The sequence below is a fragment of the Miscanthus floridulus genome, chromosome 5 (genome assembly GCF_019320115.1).
Source record: "Miscanthus floridulus cultivar M001 chromosome 5, ASM1932011v1, whole genome shotgun sequence".
NCBI classification, from domain to species: domain Eukaryota; kingdom Viridiplantae; phylum Streptophyta; class Magnoliopsida; order Poales; family Poaceae; genus Miscanthus; species Miscanthus floridulus.
The window spans coordinates 117033417-117049236 of record NC_089584.1 but is presented as its reverse complement, the minus strand read 5'-3'; the positions used below and the strand labels follow the sequence as shown (position 1 = coordinate 117049236).

The 15820-nt window shown below is 48.1% G+C and overlaps 2 protein-coding genes across 2 annotated transcripts; one reads left to right on the top strand and one right to left on the bottom strand.

Moving 5' to 3' along the window:
• The first annotated feature begins 2618 nt into the window (after positions 1 to 2618).
• LOC136453215 (probable pectinesterase 53) lies at positions 2619 to 6272 on the top strand. The gene is made up of 5 exons (XM_066453800.1): positions 2619 to 3103; positions 3220 to 3412; positions 3490 to 3696; positions 5012 to 5247; positions 6024 to 6272. Exons 1-5 carry the CDS (start codon positions 2706 to 2708, stop codon positions 6169 to 6171), a joined length of 1182 nt encoding a protein of 393 aa, XP_066309897.1. The 5' UTR covers positions 2619 to 2705; the 3' UTR covers positions 6172 to 6272.
• Positions 6273 to 10330: 4058 nt separating this feature from the next.
• LOC136455194 (glycosyltransferase-like KOBITO 1) lies at positions 10331 to 11060 on the bottom strand. Its single transcript, XM_066455327.1, has 3 exons — positions 10924 to 11060; positions 10799 to 10843; positions 10331 to 10522 (listed from the first exon to the last, which is right to left on the bottom strand). Exons 1-3 carry the CDS (start codon positions 11047 to 11049, stop codon positions 10331 to 10333), a joined length of 363 nt encoding a protein of 120 aa, XP_066311424.1. The 5' UTR covers positions 11050 to 11060.
• Between the last annotated feature and the right edge of the window lie 4760 nt (positions 11061 to 15820).

Genomic DNA, 15820 nt, shown 5'->3' with positions numbered 1-15820 from the left:
GAACAATCAGGTGCGGTTGGTGGAGCCCAAATCGGAGCTGGAACACAGCCAAGCCTGCCAGCCATGATGGATGTGCGCGAGATACCATGGCATCATGCATGCTCGACACGACTACGATGTCTGTCCACAGAGAATTGAGACGGCAGGCATGCAGACGCAGCTGCCTCTTGCAAGGTCGAGCACCGAGCCTAGCGAGACGTAGGACGAGTAGAAAACCACACGCGGCGTGTGGGCACGGACACGTCGCCTCTGTCCTCTTGTCCTAGGCCTCGGCCACACCACAACCTGCAAAGCCAGCCCCGCGCTTGGCAGCTACCACGGCCGTGATCGCAAAAAGCAGCCGTAGCAGCGCCGGGGCGCTGCCGAAAAAGCAGGCCTGGCCGGCTGGCCGCCGCCCCGCAGACCGCGACATTTCGGTGTTCAGCCCGTAGACGTACGTAGAGGCCGGGTTCACGGAGTCGCGGTCACGGGTAGGGTAGCGGCAGCAGAACGAACAGGGCGACAGATCGGCGAGCTGGACGCATTACAAGGGTGGCGAGGATCAAACAGCAAGGAAGTAGACACCGCCTCGAAGAGGGAGACGCATTTGCAATTCTGCATGTGTACATCCGTCATCCGGCTAGAATTTCATGGACAGATGGGCTACAGAATCTGTTGTAGATAGACCATGAAAAAGGGAAATGTTTATGAAGACTTGGAACACTGCGTCAGTGCGTGGAGTCGTGGGATCGGCTTGGGTTGCCAAACTTCCTCGTGTGGTGCAGTACTACTACCTTGGCTGGTGCTCGCGCTTCATGCGTTGTTAGAGGGCGCGTACGTGACGGACTTTTGTTTTTCTGTTCTTTCCTCTTCTCTCTTTTTAGTTTTTTTTTCCTATACATTTATTTGCTCCTTCCTTTCTTTGTTGCTGTAATTTTGGTTTTCTAGAAAATTTACTAGGGAAATTTGGTTTGTACAAACTTGTTTATACATATTTGTTTGCATAAAAGTTGTTATAGTTTGCTAGAGACCGCGGTAATGGATATCTTCAATGTACTAAGAATGGGTAGTTGTCTTCTAATAGGCTTAGTGCTTAGTATACCATTCAGTTTGAGTTTGTCTTCAAACTTGGTTTTTGCGAGTCTTTAGTCAGCCGAAGGCTGAATCTATAATAATGGATAGTTAGGTGCATAACTCTTGTAGAGGGTGGAGTAAGTATGATGAGAAAAGTTATGCTAACAAATTGCTATAATGAGTTTGTTTGCAAAAGTTATGTATAGAATTTGTGTTGAAAACCCATGTTGGAATATTGTGCACAAGTTTATTGCGCTTCAAAATATAAAGTTGCCGATTGAATTTTGCTAAAGAAGAAAAATCTTAGCTAGGCATCTGGATTAATTTTTGTACCATGGTTCGAAAAAAAGGTGAAGTTTGGCCGGAGAAGTAGAGTTTAAAGATTTAGTACTGTACCCTTATAAAACATGTGCACACACATCTTACATCTATGAGCACCTTCGAAAGGCTGAGAATTCAACCGACAAATCTTGAGATTGACAAAATCACTCCAAATGTCTTGCTGTCGACGGACAAGTCGCCTGTCATTAAAAGAATAATGTTATTACATCCTAGAACAAATCTAAAAAGTACAAGCACCCGTATTAAATAGGCGACTTGAATCAAGATAGTCAGATAGACAATTTTCACCACAAAAAGTCCAACTAGCCAAGATATGCTTAGCCATAACATAACAATGGTGGGTGGCACTTCAGCTGAATATGATGAGTAGTTGAAATCAATGTACCATCGTTTTTTAGGCATCCGAAGAGTCATGATCATCATGGATTTCATATTGGCCTTAATTCTCATTCATACACCACTTAAATTGGGATGTTTTTATTGCTTCGTTCTTCATATGGACATCTTTTAAAATTATTTTAATTTTTTAGCAGACACACGCAGGAAATCACTTAATATTAAAAATGAGCGATGAGATCACACATTTCCTAAAGAAAGATACAGTGAAACTGCTCACACAAATAATAAGCTTTTGATGCTAAAAAGTGAAAACCCGAAAAGACCAAATGCAATTTGTGCAGCATATATTCATTGTCACCCCTCTCCAAGCATGTAGTGTGAGTTCAAACCCAACGTCACAATGATACAATAAGGAGATGAATAGGTGCAATCCCAACTAAAACGCAAACGAAATACCCAGAAAGAAAATGACAAACAAGAAAGAATGAAACACGAACACGCACCAAATCGCAAAAGAGAACCTTATCTGCTCCCCTCAAGAAAATTCCTGTCAGCGGGCTAACAATTCTCGTGCGCTCACTAGCTCTGCGCGCAGAAGTCGCCATCACCACCACTGGAAGGGCGGGCTCGACCGCACGAGAACAGCGACGAACACATGCATACGGCGGGCGTCATGCGCCGCTGCGCGCTCGCGGCGTTGGGCGGTGCGCGGCGCCACGCGCCAGGGGCCACACTAGCCAGCGGACCAAACGCAGTTTCGCAGCTCGTGAACCGTGGCGACTCCTCCATTCCCTTTCTGTTCTCTTCTTGCCCGTGATCGAGCTCCTTTCTTCCTTAAATTCTCCCCCACATCCTCTCCGCCTCCCCCACCACACCACCTCGACACACCTGCCACGGCCCTCCAGCTTCCCCGCTCGCCGCGCAGCTCGGCAGGCCGCAGTACCGCGCGGCGTTGCCGTCGCGGCACCGGAATGGGCGTGCCACGAGCCCGATTCTTGGCCTGCATTGCCGTGGCGGCCATCGTGCTCCTCCCGCCGACGTCGACGTGCGGAGTGGCCGGGCACTCGCGGGGGCTGCGGCCTGGGCGCGGCGCCGGCGCCGGTGCGGGGGAGCCGCCGCCGCCGTTCCCGGTGAACGCGACGCGCGCGGAGATGATCGAGCGGCAGTTCATGGAGTGGGTGCGGTACATGGGCGGCCTCCGGCACAGCACGTTCCAGCACGCGCTCGCCCGCGCGTTCCCCTCCTACTCGCTCGTCGTCGACAAGAACCCGGCATTCGGCGACTTCACGACCATCCAGGCTGCCGTCGACTCGCTCCCGGTCATCAACCTCGTCCGCGTCGTCATCAGGGTCAACGCCGGCACCTACACGTACGTACGCCGCTGGTGTCCCGGCCTTGTGCTTGCTTAGCTACGACTGCGAGTGAGTGGCGTGCCCCCCGGTGGTGACCGCATCGTAATCGTACCCACCTGCTGCCTTGTCGCAGGGAGAAGGTGAGCATCTCGGCGATGCGCGCGTTCATCACCCTGGAGGGCGCCGGCGCGGACAGCACGATCGTGCAGTGGGGCGACACCGCGGACTCGCCGACGGGGCCCAAGGGACGGCCCCTCGGCACGTTCAACTCCGCGTCGTTCGCCGTGAACGCGCAGTACTTCCTCGCAAGGAACATCACGTTCAAGGTACGTAACGTAACCGGCGCCCGTTGCCCTACTACGTAGAGTAGCTTGGTTTGCTCAGCTCAACTCTCTGGAAACAGAACACGTCGCCGGTGCCGAAGCCGGGGGCGACGGGGAAGCAGGCGGTGGCGCTGCGGGTGTCGGCGGACAACGCGGCGTTCGTGGGGTGCAAGTTCCTGGGCGCGCAGGACACGCTGTATGACCACTCGGGCCGGCACTACTACAAGGAATGCTACATCGAAGGGTCCGTGGACTTCATCTTCGGCAACGCGCTGTCGCTGTACGAGGTACGCACGCACGCCTCCGCTTCTCTTCCTCGGCAATCTCTGTGCAAAAACATGCTACATCATGCAGGGGGATTTGTCCTTTGCTCTGCTACTAGGGGTGCAAATCAGTGTTTCAGGATGTTAAAAAACACAAAGCAGAGGCTCCATCTCCAAAACAGAGCATGCTAGTGCGAAGCTTCCAAATATTTCCGAATTATCCGCTTTTTGTTAGGAAGCCTCTGTTCCACGAGAACGAAATTAGATAGATGCTGTTCAGACGATCTTGAGAAGGATAGATGCTGTCTATAAATGCCAGTGATCCGAGGCTTCCGGTGCGCACTCAGGGGGGCCGTTTAGATCGGCGTCCAGGCAACGTTTGCCTAGCTAGGCAGCGCTCCCAAGTCATCCGTTTTCGGTCGCCTGAGGCTTGGAAACAATGCCTGGCCGTGGCTGGCGACCTGACCCAAACGTGCCCGCAAAGGCTGCCTGGAAGTACCACTGGAGTCACGGCCTAGTTTGATTAGAGCCTTTTCCGTGCCGCTTGACACATGGGTTTTATAGTACCTTGAAGCAATCATCTTCGAACGGGACAAAAGAATACCGAGGGTTTGGTATGTAATGATGACTAGATAAGAGCGTACAAGTCGATCATGAGCTCGTGACTAGTGCACTCCCATCCTTTTTTTAACCCAAAAAAGCACGGGGCTACACCGCTACACATTTGCGGCGTCCCTAACGTGAACCGGTCAATGTATCAAGTTTTTTTTTTTGAGTGGGGTCAATGTATCAAGTGCCAACGACTCAACAGTGGGCCTCTGAGAAGTGCGAACCCCGGACCGCGGTAACACGTGCTAGCCGAGCCGGTCATTATTTGGGTCCATGTGTTCGCCATTGGCCCCACAAAAACTCTAGCACACAAGAGTAGTACTCCTAGCCTCCTAGCTTTTGTTTCGTGGCCGGCGGCAGACGCCATCGTCAATCGGTCACCAAGCGCCTCTTGCCGGTGTCCGCTTGCGCGGTTGCGTTGCGCCCCAAGCCCCATGACCTGGCGACGGACCCGGCGGCGCTACGCTACACCCACGGGCGGCCCGGCATTGCGGCAGCACGACAGCGACGTGCTGCGGCATCTGATGCCTGCATCACGGGCACGGCGAAGATGCGCCGGCCCTACCAAACTTTGTCAGTGCACAACTGAAAGTGCAAACTGATCAGCACCGACCTACGTGGCTACGTACAAGTAGAATCTTGAGCCATGCATGAATCATACTGCTACATACAGTAGGCTTGACACAAGATAAGATTGACGGTTGGCTGGATGCTGATGCTGTTGGTGCAGGACTGCCACGTGCACGCGATCGCGCGGGACTACGGGGCGCTGACGGCGCAGAACCGGCAGAGCATGCTGGAGGACACGGGGTTCTCCTTCGTCAACTGCCGGGTGACGGGGTCCGGCGCGCTCTACCTGGGCCGCGCCTGGGGCACCTTCTCCCGCGTCGTTTTCGCCTACACCTACATGGACAACATCATCATCCCCAACGGGTGGTACAACTGGGGCGACCCCAACCGCGAGCTGTACGTCCCTCCATCCTCGCCTCTCGCCCTCCTTCCATCCTCTGCTCGCGAGATCGCCGCAGAAACATCTCACCAAGCATGCTATTGCGCCATTGCCATCTGGGGCTACCGGACGTCAGGCGTGCTCGACGCAACGACGGTAGTGCTCGCGGGCCACGCCATGCTACGAGACCTTCACCGTGTTTGCCTAAGCTACTTTTCCGCCATAAAATAGTGTTTTTATCTCACAATATTTTACCATAAGCTAAATTTCAGCATCAGCGTCAGCGAACAAGGCGCTTTTCAATTCTGCCAGTATCATCTAACGGACTCCATGCCTTTTATTGCTTCTTCTGTGCTATGGCAAGCAAACGAAGAGCGCAGCTAGTCAGCTACATTGCACGTATAGACGAGCTAGCTGCTGTAGACTGTACAGTAGGTTCGTGATCGATAAAGGCGTGCACAGCGCAGACAAAGGGAGCAGTCACCGGCTCCATTCCATTCCTGTTCCGGTGAATCATCCGTTCGCACGGGTGGCCGTCCTTCTGATCTCGTTGTGATCGTGGGGGCCTTTCAGATTCGATTCCCGCTGCCCCGCCGGCACAGGCGCACGGGCAAAAGCACAGTCCTATATGCGGCTAGGCTTGTCAACTGTCATGTCAGGATCCCAAATGCCAAAGGCTACCGAAACTTTTCTGGAATTCGACTCGGGCCACAAGCCCATGACCATTCTACGTACGGCAGAGTTTTTTTGGAACTAAAATAATGCTCGCGTGTTGCTGTTGCCGCTGTTGCAGGACGGTGTTCTACGGGCAGTACAAGTGCACGGGCTCGGGCGCGAGCTATGCCGGCCGGGTGGCGTGGTCGCACGAGCTCACCGACGACGAGGCCAAGCCCTTCATCTCGCTGAGCTTCATCGACGGCACCGAGTGGGTCAGGCTGTAACTGTAAATCTCGCAGTCGCCGCTCACGGTCAAGGCACGCCACACCATGTAAAGAAACAGATTTATTACTTCCCGTTGTCAAATCTCGATGCAGCATCTCGATGGAACGAGCTTTGCCGTGAGTACTGACCGAGTACAACTGCTCTGCCATTTGTCACCGAAAGATAAACGTCAACGTCTGCACGTGCCAGGTCTCCATTATCAAATCATCGTCATCTTCCAGCAACACATGATGCTGTTGCCAATTTCATCATAAATATAGCATCCAACTACTATTTCTTCGGTACTAACATTTAACATCAGCAAATTATAATGGTAACAATTAAGGAACATATTTTAATATTACTAAAGGTCTCCAATGAAATTTTCATGTTAATTCTCGCCGCAAGAAAAGATAAATCCTATAAAAAAAGGCAATACTAGTGCCCTGATTTCTGAACGGACGTCCGGGGCTGTTGCAAGCCCGCGCTAGGCAGGGACAGTCCGCAGCAACGCAACGCTTCATCCCTCCGCTTCCCACACGCATGTATGTCGCCCCAGCAGCTGCAGTAGGAGGCTGTGGCAGGTGACTCACATTGCAACATACACAACACCCGATTAATTTTTGAAACATCTAGATAAGACACTTGCATCATGCGTCTGAAGAAAGATAAAACACTTGAAACATGTATCCGAAACACTTTCGAAAACACCTAAAAACACTTGAAAAAACCAAAACACTTGCAAACATATGTGTGAAAACATACGCAACATCCAAATAAACATACTTACAACACACGTCTAAAAAGGCAGACGAAACATTTAAAATAGACGCTTGCAACATACGTATGAAAAATAGATGAAACATTTGAAACAGACGCTTGCAACATACGTGTATAGCCATTGCAACATATGCAATATCCCGATCTACTTTTGCAACATCTATACGAAACACTTACAACATACCTCTGAAACATCTGCAACAATTGAAACATACACTTGCAACATAGGGGGGAGATAACGAGGCCAGTCGATTCCGGCCGTCAGGGTGGGAGCCGGTGGCGTGCGAGCACCACCAACACGGCCGCGCTCGTGGATGCCCTTGGCTCGGCTGAAGACGACCTGGGGCGCCCCAGCACCTGCACCCAGCCGCCATTAGCAGGGGCAGCGACGGTGGCCCGCGGCGGCGACGCATCCTGACACTGACGGCGCTGGGTTGGGGAAGAGGCCGAGGAGGCACTGCGCGAACTGAGGAAGGAGACGACTTGGTCGGCTTGGGTGGAGGAAGTAAGCAACGGTGGCGGCATGGGGCTCTGCTGCTGTCAGCGAACATGAGAGGGACCTGGGGATGGGGATGGCGAGACAAAATAGAGAGAGAGAGACAGGCGAGTGGAGTGGAAGGACCCCTGCATCCGGGTATTTCTGGAAAAAAATCCTATGAATATATTTATCTACTAGGTAGTGTGCCCGTGCATTGCTATGGGACAACTAAACTTTGTACTAAAAACACATGGATCGCACGATAAGATAACAATACTATAAAATTAAATACCAACGTTAAAGTTATAGTTAAAAAAGCAAAGTTTGTGAAATTAACAGTCACGGAGAGCGCGGCGTCACAGGCTTACAAACTCTACTTTATAGACCTTTTCGTGATGCGCCTAAGAAAATATTTTATATCGTCAGGAAGAAATCTCTGATATCCATTTCTTTCGTACGCTAATAAATCCACGAATAAGTTCCGTCGCATCTCCATACCATCATGTACACAGACTTGAGTATATATGTCAATATTAGTGCCTGTCGCATGGGTAATATTGCGTCTCTTGAAAAATCTTCCACAAAAACTTAAAACAAAGTGTTATACTCACCGTATAAATATGTGTGGCTTTTGGTCTATTCCGCGCGCAGCCCGTCCTCGCCCCGCTCCTCCTCCTCCGCCGCGTCAACCTCCACGTCCCAACGCCCGTGCCCCGATCCCGTCCCCGTGGGCATGGGTGGCTCCGACACGCCGAGAAGAAACCCTCCTCCGTGGATGTTGCGGAAGTGGCTGGCCATCTCCTAGATCGCCACAGCCGCCGCGTACGGGTGGTACTGCACGACCCTCTTCTTCGGTGGGAAGAGCTCCGGCGGGACGCCCACGAGGTCGTCCACGTCGCGCTCGCCACGGGTCACGGTCACTAGAACCCCACGCCCGGGCACCAGGTGCTCGACGAATTGCGCCCCGTTCGCTGCCCGGATACCTCCTGGGGTAAGGAACGCGCGCGCTGGCGCCGCGGAGGCTGGGCCGGGCGTCATCTAGAGGCTGCATGGGGGCGGCAATGGCAGGGGAAAGGAGGGGAAGGGCGGAAGGGAGAAACCAGGAGGGAACGGCGGCGGAGGAGGGAGAGCGAAGTGCGGCGGCCACAGTGGTGGTGGTGGGGGAAGAGGTGGGGTTTTGTGTGGCGGCGAAGTTGGTGGGGGAGCAGGGACTAGAGCATGGTAGATTCCAGAGTTCCCATTGGTCGCCCACTCGCTCTCACCTTGCCTACCCTTTTTTCTCGCTTCATTTTCACACACAAAAAAACAATATAGTTCTTTTTTAAAAAAATCACAAACAATTCAGCTATTTCTCTGCTAATAAAAAGATTAGTTTCTCTGCTAATAAAAACAATTCAAATACATGATAATAATACAGCAACGACGACCAAACAAGCCTATGTTATCCGTATGCTCAAGGCTGCATGCATCACACATGGTTAAACCCAAGTCAATACTAAATAATGCCTCCAGAAAGTCATGACAAAGCAGTGGCGCTTTCAGAGAGCTCCAGAAAACCCGGGGGCGACATTGGCGGCATTGCTTCTTCTTGGGCGTCAACCATTTCTAGGATCTTTCTTACGGTTGCCTGCAACTTTTCGTGGCCACCTTCCAGTGTGGACTGACCAGCTGTTCCGTTTAGTTGGATGGCCTCATTTTCAAGACCCATGTTTGATGACTTTATTTTCGACTGTGCTTTCGCTGATGTTACTGCATTGGTAAAGACACCGCATTCCTTGATGCCACGGATGATAGCCTGCAAAGATTGGGCATAAAATGTAGCAGCAATAAGAAACAACTTCCACGAGCTGAAAGCCTACAAGATTGAGATCTGGACTAACCATGGGCGCATATATACGTGTTAAGACACCCTTCCTCAAAAGTTTCAAATTGGTGTCTTTATTAGTCCATACAACATGTTCCCGGTACCTAAACAAAGGTAGTCAGACCAATGTGATCTCTCTTAATTCAGGCAGGATAGGGAGGAATGGTTGGTTCTTGGTACACATAAGGCTAAGGGTGTTACCAGTTCTTCATCTCCTCCTCAGTCGCTGTTGATGCAATTATAAAGGCCTGCCATGACAGAGTACAAGGGAGGATTCATTAGCTCTTCCAAGTTAGTTATCCAGTTAGCTACCTATGCACAGTGATACCTAATAAGAGTCATAGTAGTTTCCTTTCTTTCTTTTTGGTAAAAAGACAGTTGTATGGTTCTCTAGCATGGCTGGCTATACATTGTACAATGGAGAATGGACCATGGGAAACATTTGTGTGATTAGTATAAGGCACACGAACAAGGTACAATATTGTGTTTGTGCAGTGCCCCATCACCCCTGTATCTGATTCAGACATAACTACATCCACTCATCCACTTTCAGTTAAAAAAGATATTACATGCATATATTGTATAAACTGAGATTGTTTCCACCCATGACAGTTTCCACAATCATTTCCATAGTATAATAAATCATCTAGCCATTTTTTCTCCCCATCTCATTCTTTATATCATATCACTTAAATGAAATAAATGTATTATTTCAATATTTCAGCCAGGAAACAGTTATGATGTTGACAAGGTGGCCTGTACCCATAGGACAACAATAGATGCTATGCAGATACAACAAAGGGAAGAAAAGATAGCTCACCAAACGGTCAAATTCTAAGATAAAACATCGCTTCACATCTTCTTTAGTTGGCTTGCAACCACACCTATCACTCCTTGAGGTTAGGTCTGAGAACTTTGTGTAGGTGTAACGCGGAGCCTCTTCCAATTTGATTTTACTACAAAAGAAATATATAACTAAACCATCGAGTAGAAAGAAACTGTAGTTTGTTGACTGACCATTTGTTTTAGTAAAAAAAACTCCACATATTGAGATATCTTACTTTGAGGATTTCATGTAATTATGCCATCTATGAGCACCATTTGGACGCAAATGCTCTTGAACCCTTGCAACCGATTTCCCATTACCATAAGTAAGGAAGTAGTTTGGATTACCACGTGTTGCTTCTTTGTATAGACCAAAGTATGTATCCTTCGGAAGATTATCATAATTTTTCTTAAACATGGAAACCTGCAGGCACAAAATAATATGACTGTATAAATGATGCAAGCTATCAAACACAGACAACGATAATCAGACCATTCCTATTATTTCCTTCAATGCATTAATGAGTAGTTCTGTGCAGTGTTTGCTAAACTATAGTTTTTTCTAGACAGTGAGTCGATATCTGGTTATCTACAGGTCACACTTCGCTTCTCAAGTAAGCTAGTGGATCATCATTAGCATACAGAGCCACTTTTTTCCTTTCTTTTGCATACATGTTACAGATAACAGTAGCTTCTATACCTCAGTGAAAGGATCCTTAATGTCATCACGCTCAATGCTGCTCTCCTGGAAAAAACAAATATATACAATAATTAGATGTGAAGCACGTTACCATATTCAACAAACATGTTACTTGTGTGACTCACATAATTGGGGAAGATAACCATGTCAACATTGCCAGGAACATCTAAAAGCAATCGCCTCAGGCAGTACTCTCGGGCACCAGCTGGGTGAATCAACTCATCAGTATCAAGGTGAATGATCCAATCCATCCCAGCATCCTGTGACAATCAAACATGGGACATTCACATCAATCTCACGACTAAATACAATGCCTTTTCAAAGTGAAAATGACAGCTAATAAAATAACTCCATAATTAGCCAAGAACTAAACTAAGAAACTCTTTTTAAGAAATCTGAGACAAAATTAAAACATTTATACAGTCATATTGTAGACAAGTAAATTAGCATATTTTCTACGGCCTGCTACTGCTAAGAAGATGGCAAACAACACGAAATCTAGGTGCTCATCAGAGGTGGACCCAGAAAAGCACCCATAATTTTCACAAAAAAAAAACAAATATCAGAGTTAGTAGTAGAATTAATGCGTACATAGTCTTGTGATTAGATCAGATCGAAATACACATTTCCAAATAGATTAAGCTAGGGTTCGTCTGGTTCTTGGCTTGGCACAACAGGAAGGGAGGAGAAAGGGTGCTTACTTCAACCATACCGCCAAGGGAGCTCGCGCTATCGGGGGATCTCGTGCCGCTGCTTGGGGGGAGCTCGCGCCGCCACCGGAGATCTCGGGCCGCCGTTTGGGGGAGCTCGCGCCGTTGCTGGGGGATCTCGCGACACCGCTTGGGGAGCTCATGCCGCCGGTGTTGGGGTGCTCATAGGAGCCCGACAGAGCTCGGGTGCTATGGGCAGGGCGCGGTGGCTCCGAGCACGACAGGGAATGACACCGGCCCAGCTCTGTGTGCAGTGGAAGCGGCGGCCCGGATGACCGCTGGGGTCGCCGGATCAGGGAGGACGCGCGCCGGCCTCCAGACATCGGAGACGGTCACGCGGATAATCAGCGCGCGATGGTGGCCTGGCCGTGGACCTTCAGGATGGGACCCGCCCGCGTGGGGATGAGGGAGGAGGGCCATCAGGGCCGCTCGCTCTGACGCACCACCCGCTGGGGTGCCGCCGCGAGCCTCGGGAGAGAGAGAGGGAGGGGTGGAGATCCGGGGGAGAAGAAGGGAAGGAGCATCTACGACTCTGGCCACCAGATCCGGCCATCGTCGACGAGCCAGAGTAGGCCACCGGAGCTGGAGGGCTGCGCGGCGCGGGCGTGGGCGGGCGTGGCCGCGCGAGGGGCGAGGGCGACAGTGGTGCGGGGATGGGGAGCGGCACGCGCCGCGGCGGCCCGTGGGATCCAGCGGGTTGCACGGTGGGTGGGGGCGGTGATTGCGGCGTTTTAGCGATTTGCGCGTGGACGGGAGGCGGGGATCGCAAGCGTGGGCAGACAGATGAACCAAAACAAATGTCGCACTAAAAATATCTATTCTTTGTTCTTTTTAGTTGTAGGAGATGATTAGTGAAGCCAAACCACCCAAATCTCCGTCCATTACCCAGCATTTGTTGGTAACCGAAAGCATCAGCAATTGATCCCATATATTTGTAATTAATTTTCTTGCTCCACGAAAAGACAGCCGATTTTAAACCTGAACTGACATCTATTGGCTTCCTAGCTTCTTTGTCTTCTCACTCAAATAGACCAAGCGTCACCTCCCTCCACTCTCCTCGATCGCATGGTCGCACTCGCACCTCTCCTCTTTACCTTTCCTCTCCCAAATCTTCTACAGTATTGGCAAAAATAGCAGCAGTTTCCAACGCACCGCTGACAGCAGCTAGCTATTCCCTGCCTTGATGTCATGAAGTTCCTCAGCATAGGCTCATGGCCTACACCAGCAGACCAGCTTGCCACATTCTACCCCCCAGCATAGCCTCCCCCTGACTAATTAATCTCTCTGTGAAATCAACAACAATGATACATTCTTCCTCTATGTGATTCCCTCCCGGCTCCCGGTCGATTTCTTTGTTGCATGACTAGCTAAAGAAGGGAACACCTCAATTTCAAGGATTTGTCATGTAGTCTTCTTACTTTGGTCTAATTGTCTTATTGCATATCTTCTCATACATGGTTCATCTTAAAATGTTCAGATTCAGTTGCTTCTTTGACGTACAAGTTATTCAGTTCTCTATGTTCAGCGTACAATGATCATCAGGCATAAGTATTCCTTGCTTATATCCATAATTGATGGTGTTTTACGGGCACATTCTAACATTCTAGGGAGCTTCTGACGGATCCATAAATGATTAAAAGAAGGGGTTCAGATTAGATGTGAGATAAGTTGATACGTCTTTGCAGCAAGTGGTGGGGCCTTGACAAGATTGCAGAGGCGGCCAAGTCTAATATGATCAACAAAAAGAGAGACCATATTAGATTATCTTGCCAATTAAATGGTGGAATCAAATACTCACTTAAGAAATTGTTTATATGAGGGGCTTTCATCTTTTTGAAATTACCCACTCCACCCTCCTCAACTCTCAAAACCTCTCCGGTTTGAATTGGTTTTCAAGGCGGTTTCATCTCTTTTTTGTTAAATAAATCATGTAAATACATGATAAGCTTTTAAAACCATGACCAATGTAAAACTTCTATTTTTTTTGAGAAAAAATCCTAGAGATTAGGGATGAAAACGGTCGGGAACGGTCGGGAAAATGTCTTAACCATTCCCGCTCCTATATTTTTTTGCCGGGAACAGAAACGGGAACGGGAAGGCCGGACGGGAAAACAAAACCGGTATTACGAGATATCGGGAACGGAATATTTCGAACGGGAACGTGTCGATTATGATCGGAAAGCGGTAACACAAAACGGGAACATCAATATATATAACCACTTAAAACAATGAGCTCAATGCAACAATAGCAACCATATGCAAACAAGTTGACAAGTTCATAACATCCTGGAGCGTTGTTATATTGTTAATAGAGGATACATTGTCAATAGTCCAATCCTGGGCATTTATTTTCTTTGTGGAGGACCAGCTACATATAGAAGACAGTAGAGGATACATTGTCAATTTTGGTACCCAAACCTAAGCTGACTTAATTCTCTTTCATTGTGGAGTAGCTATAGTGCTGTACTGTAGTTCATTTAAGTCGACAACAACAGTAAGGTAGCATATTGTGTACACGCTTGTACAGTTTGGTCTAAGCCGCCTGCTGACCGGCTTATTGCAGGGCGGCTTACTGATTTCAAGCCCTTTTCTACAGGTACTAACCAGCTATAGTTCATCAGTTATAGTTAACACACTTCAGTGGCGTCATTATCAGTATTAATATTTCTTGAGAGAGGTGATGATGATTATTGGTGTACAAAATACGGGAATACCGTCGGGAATTTTCCTGCCCAAATATGGGAACCGTGAATACGGTCGGGAAAATTCCTTAACTGATTCCGTTCTCGTTCCTGCCTAAAATACGGTGTCGATTTCTTGTTTCCTATTTTCCTACAAAAACGGTATGCGATCGGTTAATGCGGTATACGGTGTCGGTCGGTACGGGAATTTCCCGTCCCGTTTTCATCCATACTAGAGATGGACTAGGTCACCAAAAACCCAAATGAAGTATTTAGAACTTGTAAAAATATCTCTAGTAGCTTCCAAAATTATATTTAGCTCTAGAAAATAGGGACAATATTCCTAATTGGTGTCTAAATGTGTTTTAAAAACTATCTGCAGTAAAATATATAATACTCAACCAATAATTTTAATGATCAATGCATTCATGCTCATTGCATCTCATGTTTTTGTTGTGGAAAGTTTCAAAACGTGTTTATATATCGATTAGAATGTTTTGAAAAAAATTCTAGAATTTTTGGTTATTTGTCCCATTTTTTTAAAACCAAATCTATTTTTTGGAACCTCTTAGAGATACTTTCACAAGTGGTAAATATTCTTTTTAGATTTTTCATGTCCAATTCTGTCTCTAGGGTTTTTCTCGAAACTTTTAGAAGCTTCGAGACATTTTCAGAAAGGTAAAAATACCTTTTCCTATGGAACGTGATAAGTACCCATGCTGATCACGGATTAAAAAAACAGAATATCGTCCTTTTTCTCCCAAGGGCTGGCAATAAATTAATTACAGCGACGGAGAACGATGGTAGATGAAAAGCAGCGAAGGATGTTGTGAAAAAAGAAGGCAGTGAAGGATATAATTATAACAGATGGATGGACATGGTTTTGTCCAGGTTCCCTGTGCGCGAATGAACTGGTGACCACTTAGCTCGTGGGTCTAATTTAGCTGCGTCTGCCTAAAACGCTGGATCTCGATTAGGTCTGTCGCCAAGAAAAAGAAACAAATTCTAGAGTTCACTCAGTTTGAATGACCCGATCATCTGAGAACAACGGTATTCACGGGGTCAGGTACAACTCGGTCTGCTCTGACGAAGAGTCCTGAGTAGTGAATACAGTGTGTTTGTTATCTCCATCCAAGCCATAGGCATACCGCATATTACCTGTTCAATTTACAGTCCCAAGAATATTCTATTCCAGTGTCCAGTGTCCACTGCTCCAGTCATCTCGAGCTCCAGCAGTCCAGCGTACGGTATTTAACATGGCTTCAAGCTTTGGAAATTCTTGCTACCGATTATCGAAGGATTTTCTCTTGTGCCCAGGGAAAGCGACTGGTCAGTGGTACGATCCTCATGGGAGGCTTAATTTTCGAGTGCAGGACAGTATTGTTATAGAAGAAACATATCGAAAATAGAAACAAATCTTTCATCTCAAAGGAGGCTTTAGTGATGTTGGATATAATATTGACTTAAACCTATATAATATTTAATGAATCAAATAAAATTCTATGGTGCGTAATATTAAGCGTTGTTTGGTTTAATACCATACGGGGTTTTAACTAAACGTTGACTCAGCTTATATGGTTGGAAATTATTCATCTAAATTGAGAACCTGAGAAAAGGACAATAGCGTGACA

What these genes read in the sequence shown, in the direction of transcription:
- LOC136455194 (XM_066455327.1), bottom strand. Translation starts at nt 11,049, where the DNA reads ATGGATTGGATCATTCACCTTGATACTGATGAGTTGATTCACCCAGCT. An exon ending in TGGTTATCTTCCCCAATTAT is followed by an intron (nt 10,844 to 10,923) that starts GTGAGTCACACA and finishes TGTTTTTTCCAG; the next exon opens with GAGAGCAGCATTGAGCGTGA. An exon ending in TTAAGGATCCTTTCACTGAG is followed by an intron (nt 10,523 to 10,798) that starts GTATAGAAGCTA and finishes TTGTGCCTGCAG; the next exon opens with GTTTCCATGTTTAAGAAAAA.
- LOC136453215 (XM_066453800.1), top strand. Translation starts at nt 2,706, where the DNA reads ATGGGCGTGCCACGAGCCCGATTCTTGGCCTGCATTGCCGTGGCGGCC. An exon ending in GTCAACGCCGGCACCTACAC is followed by an intron (nt 3,104 to 3,219) that starts GTACGTACGCCG and finishes GCCTTGTCGCAG; the next exon opens with GGAGAAGGTGAGCATCTCGG. An exon ending in GGCGACCCCAACCGCGAGCT is followed by an intron (nt 5,248 to 6,023) that starts GTACGTCCCTCC and finishes CCGCTGTTGCAG; the next exon opens with GACGGTGTTCTACGGGCAGT.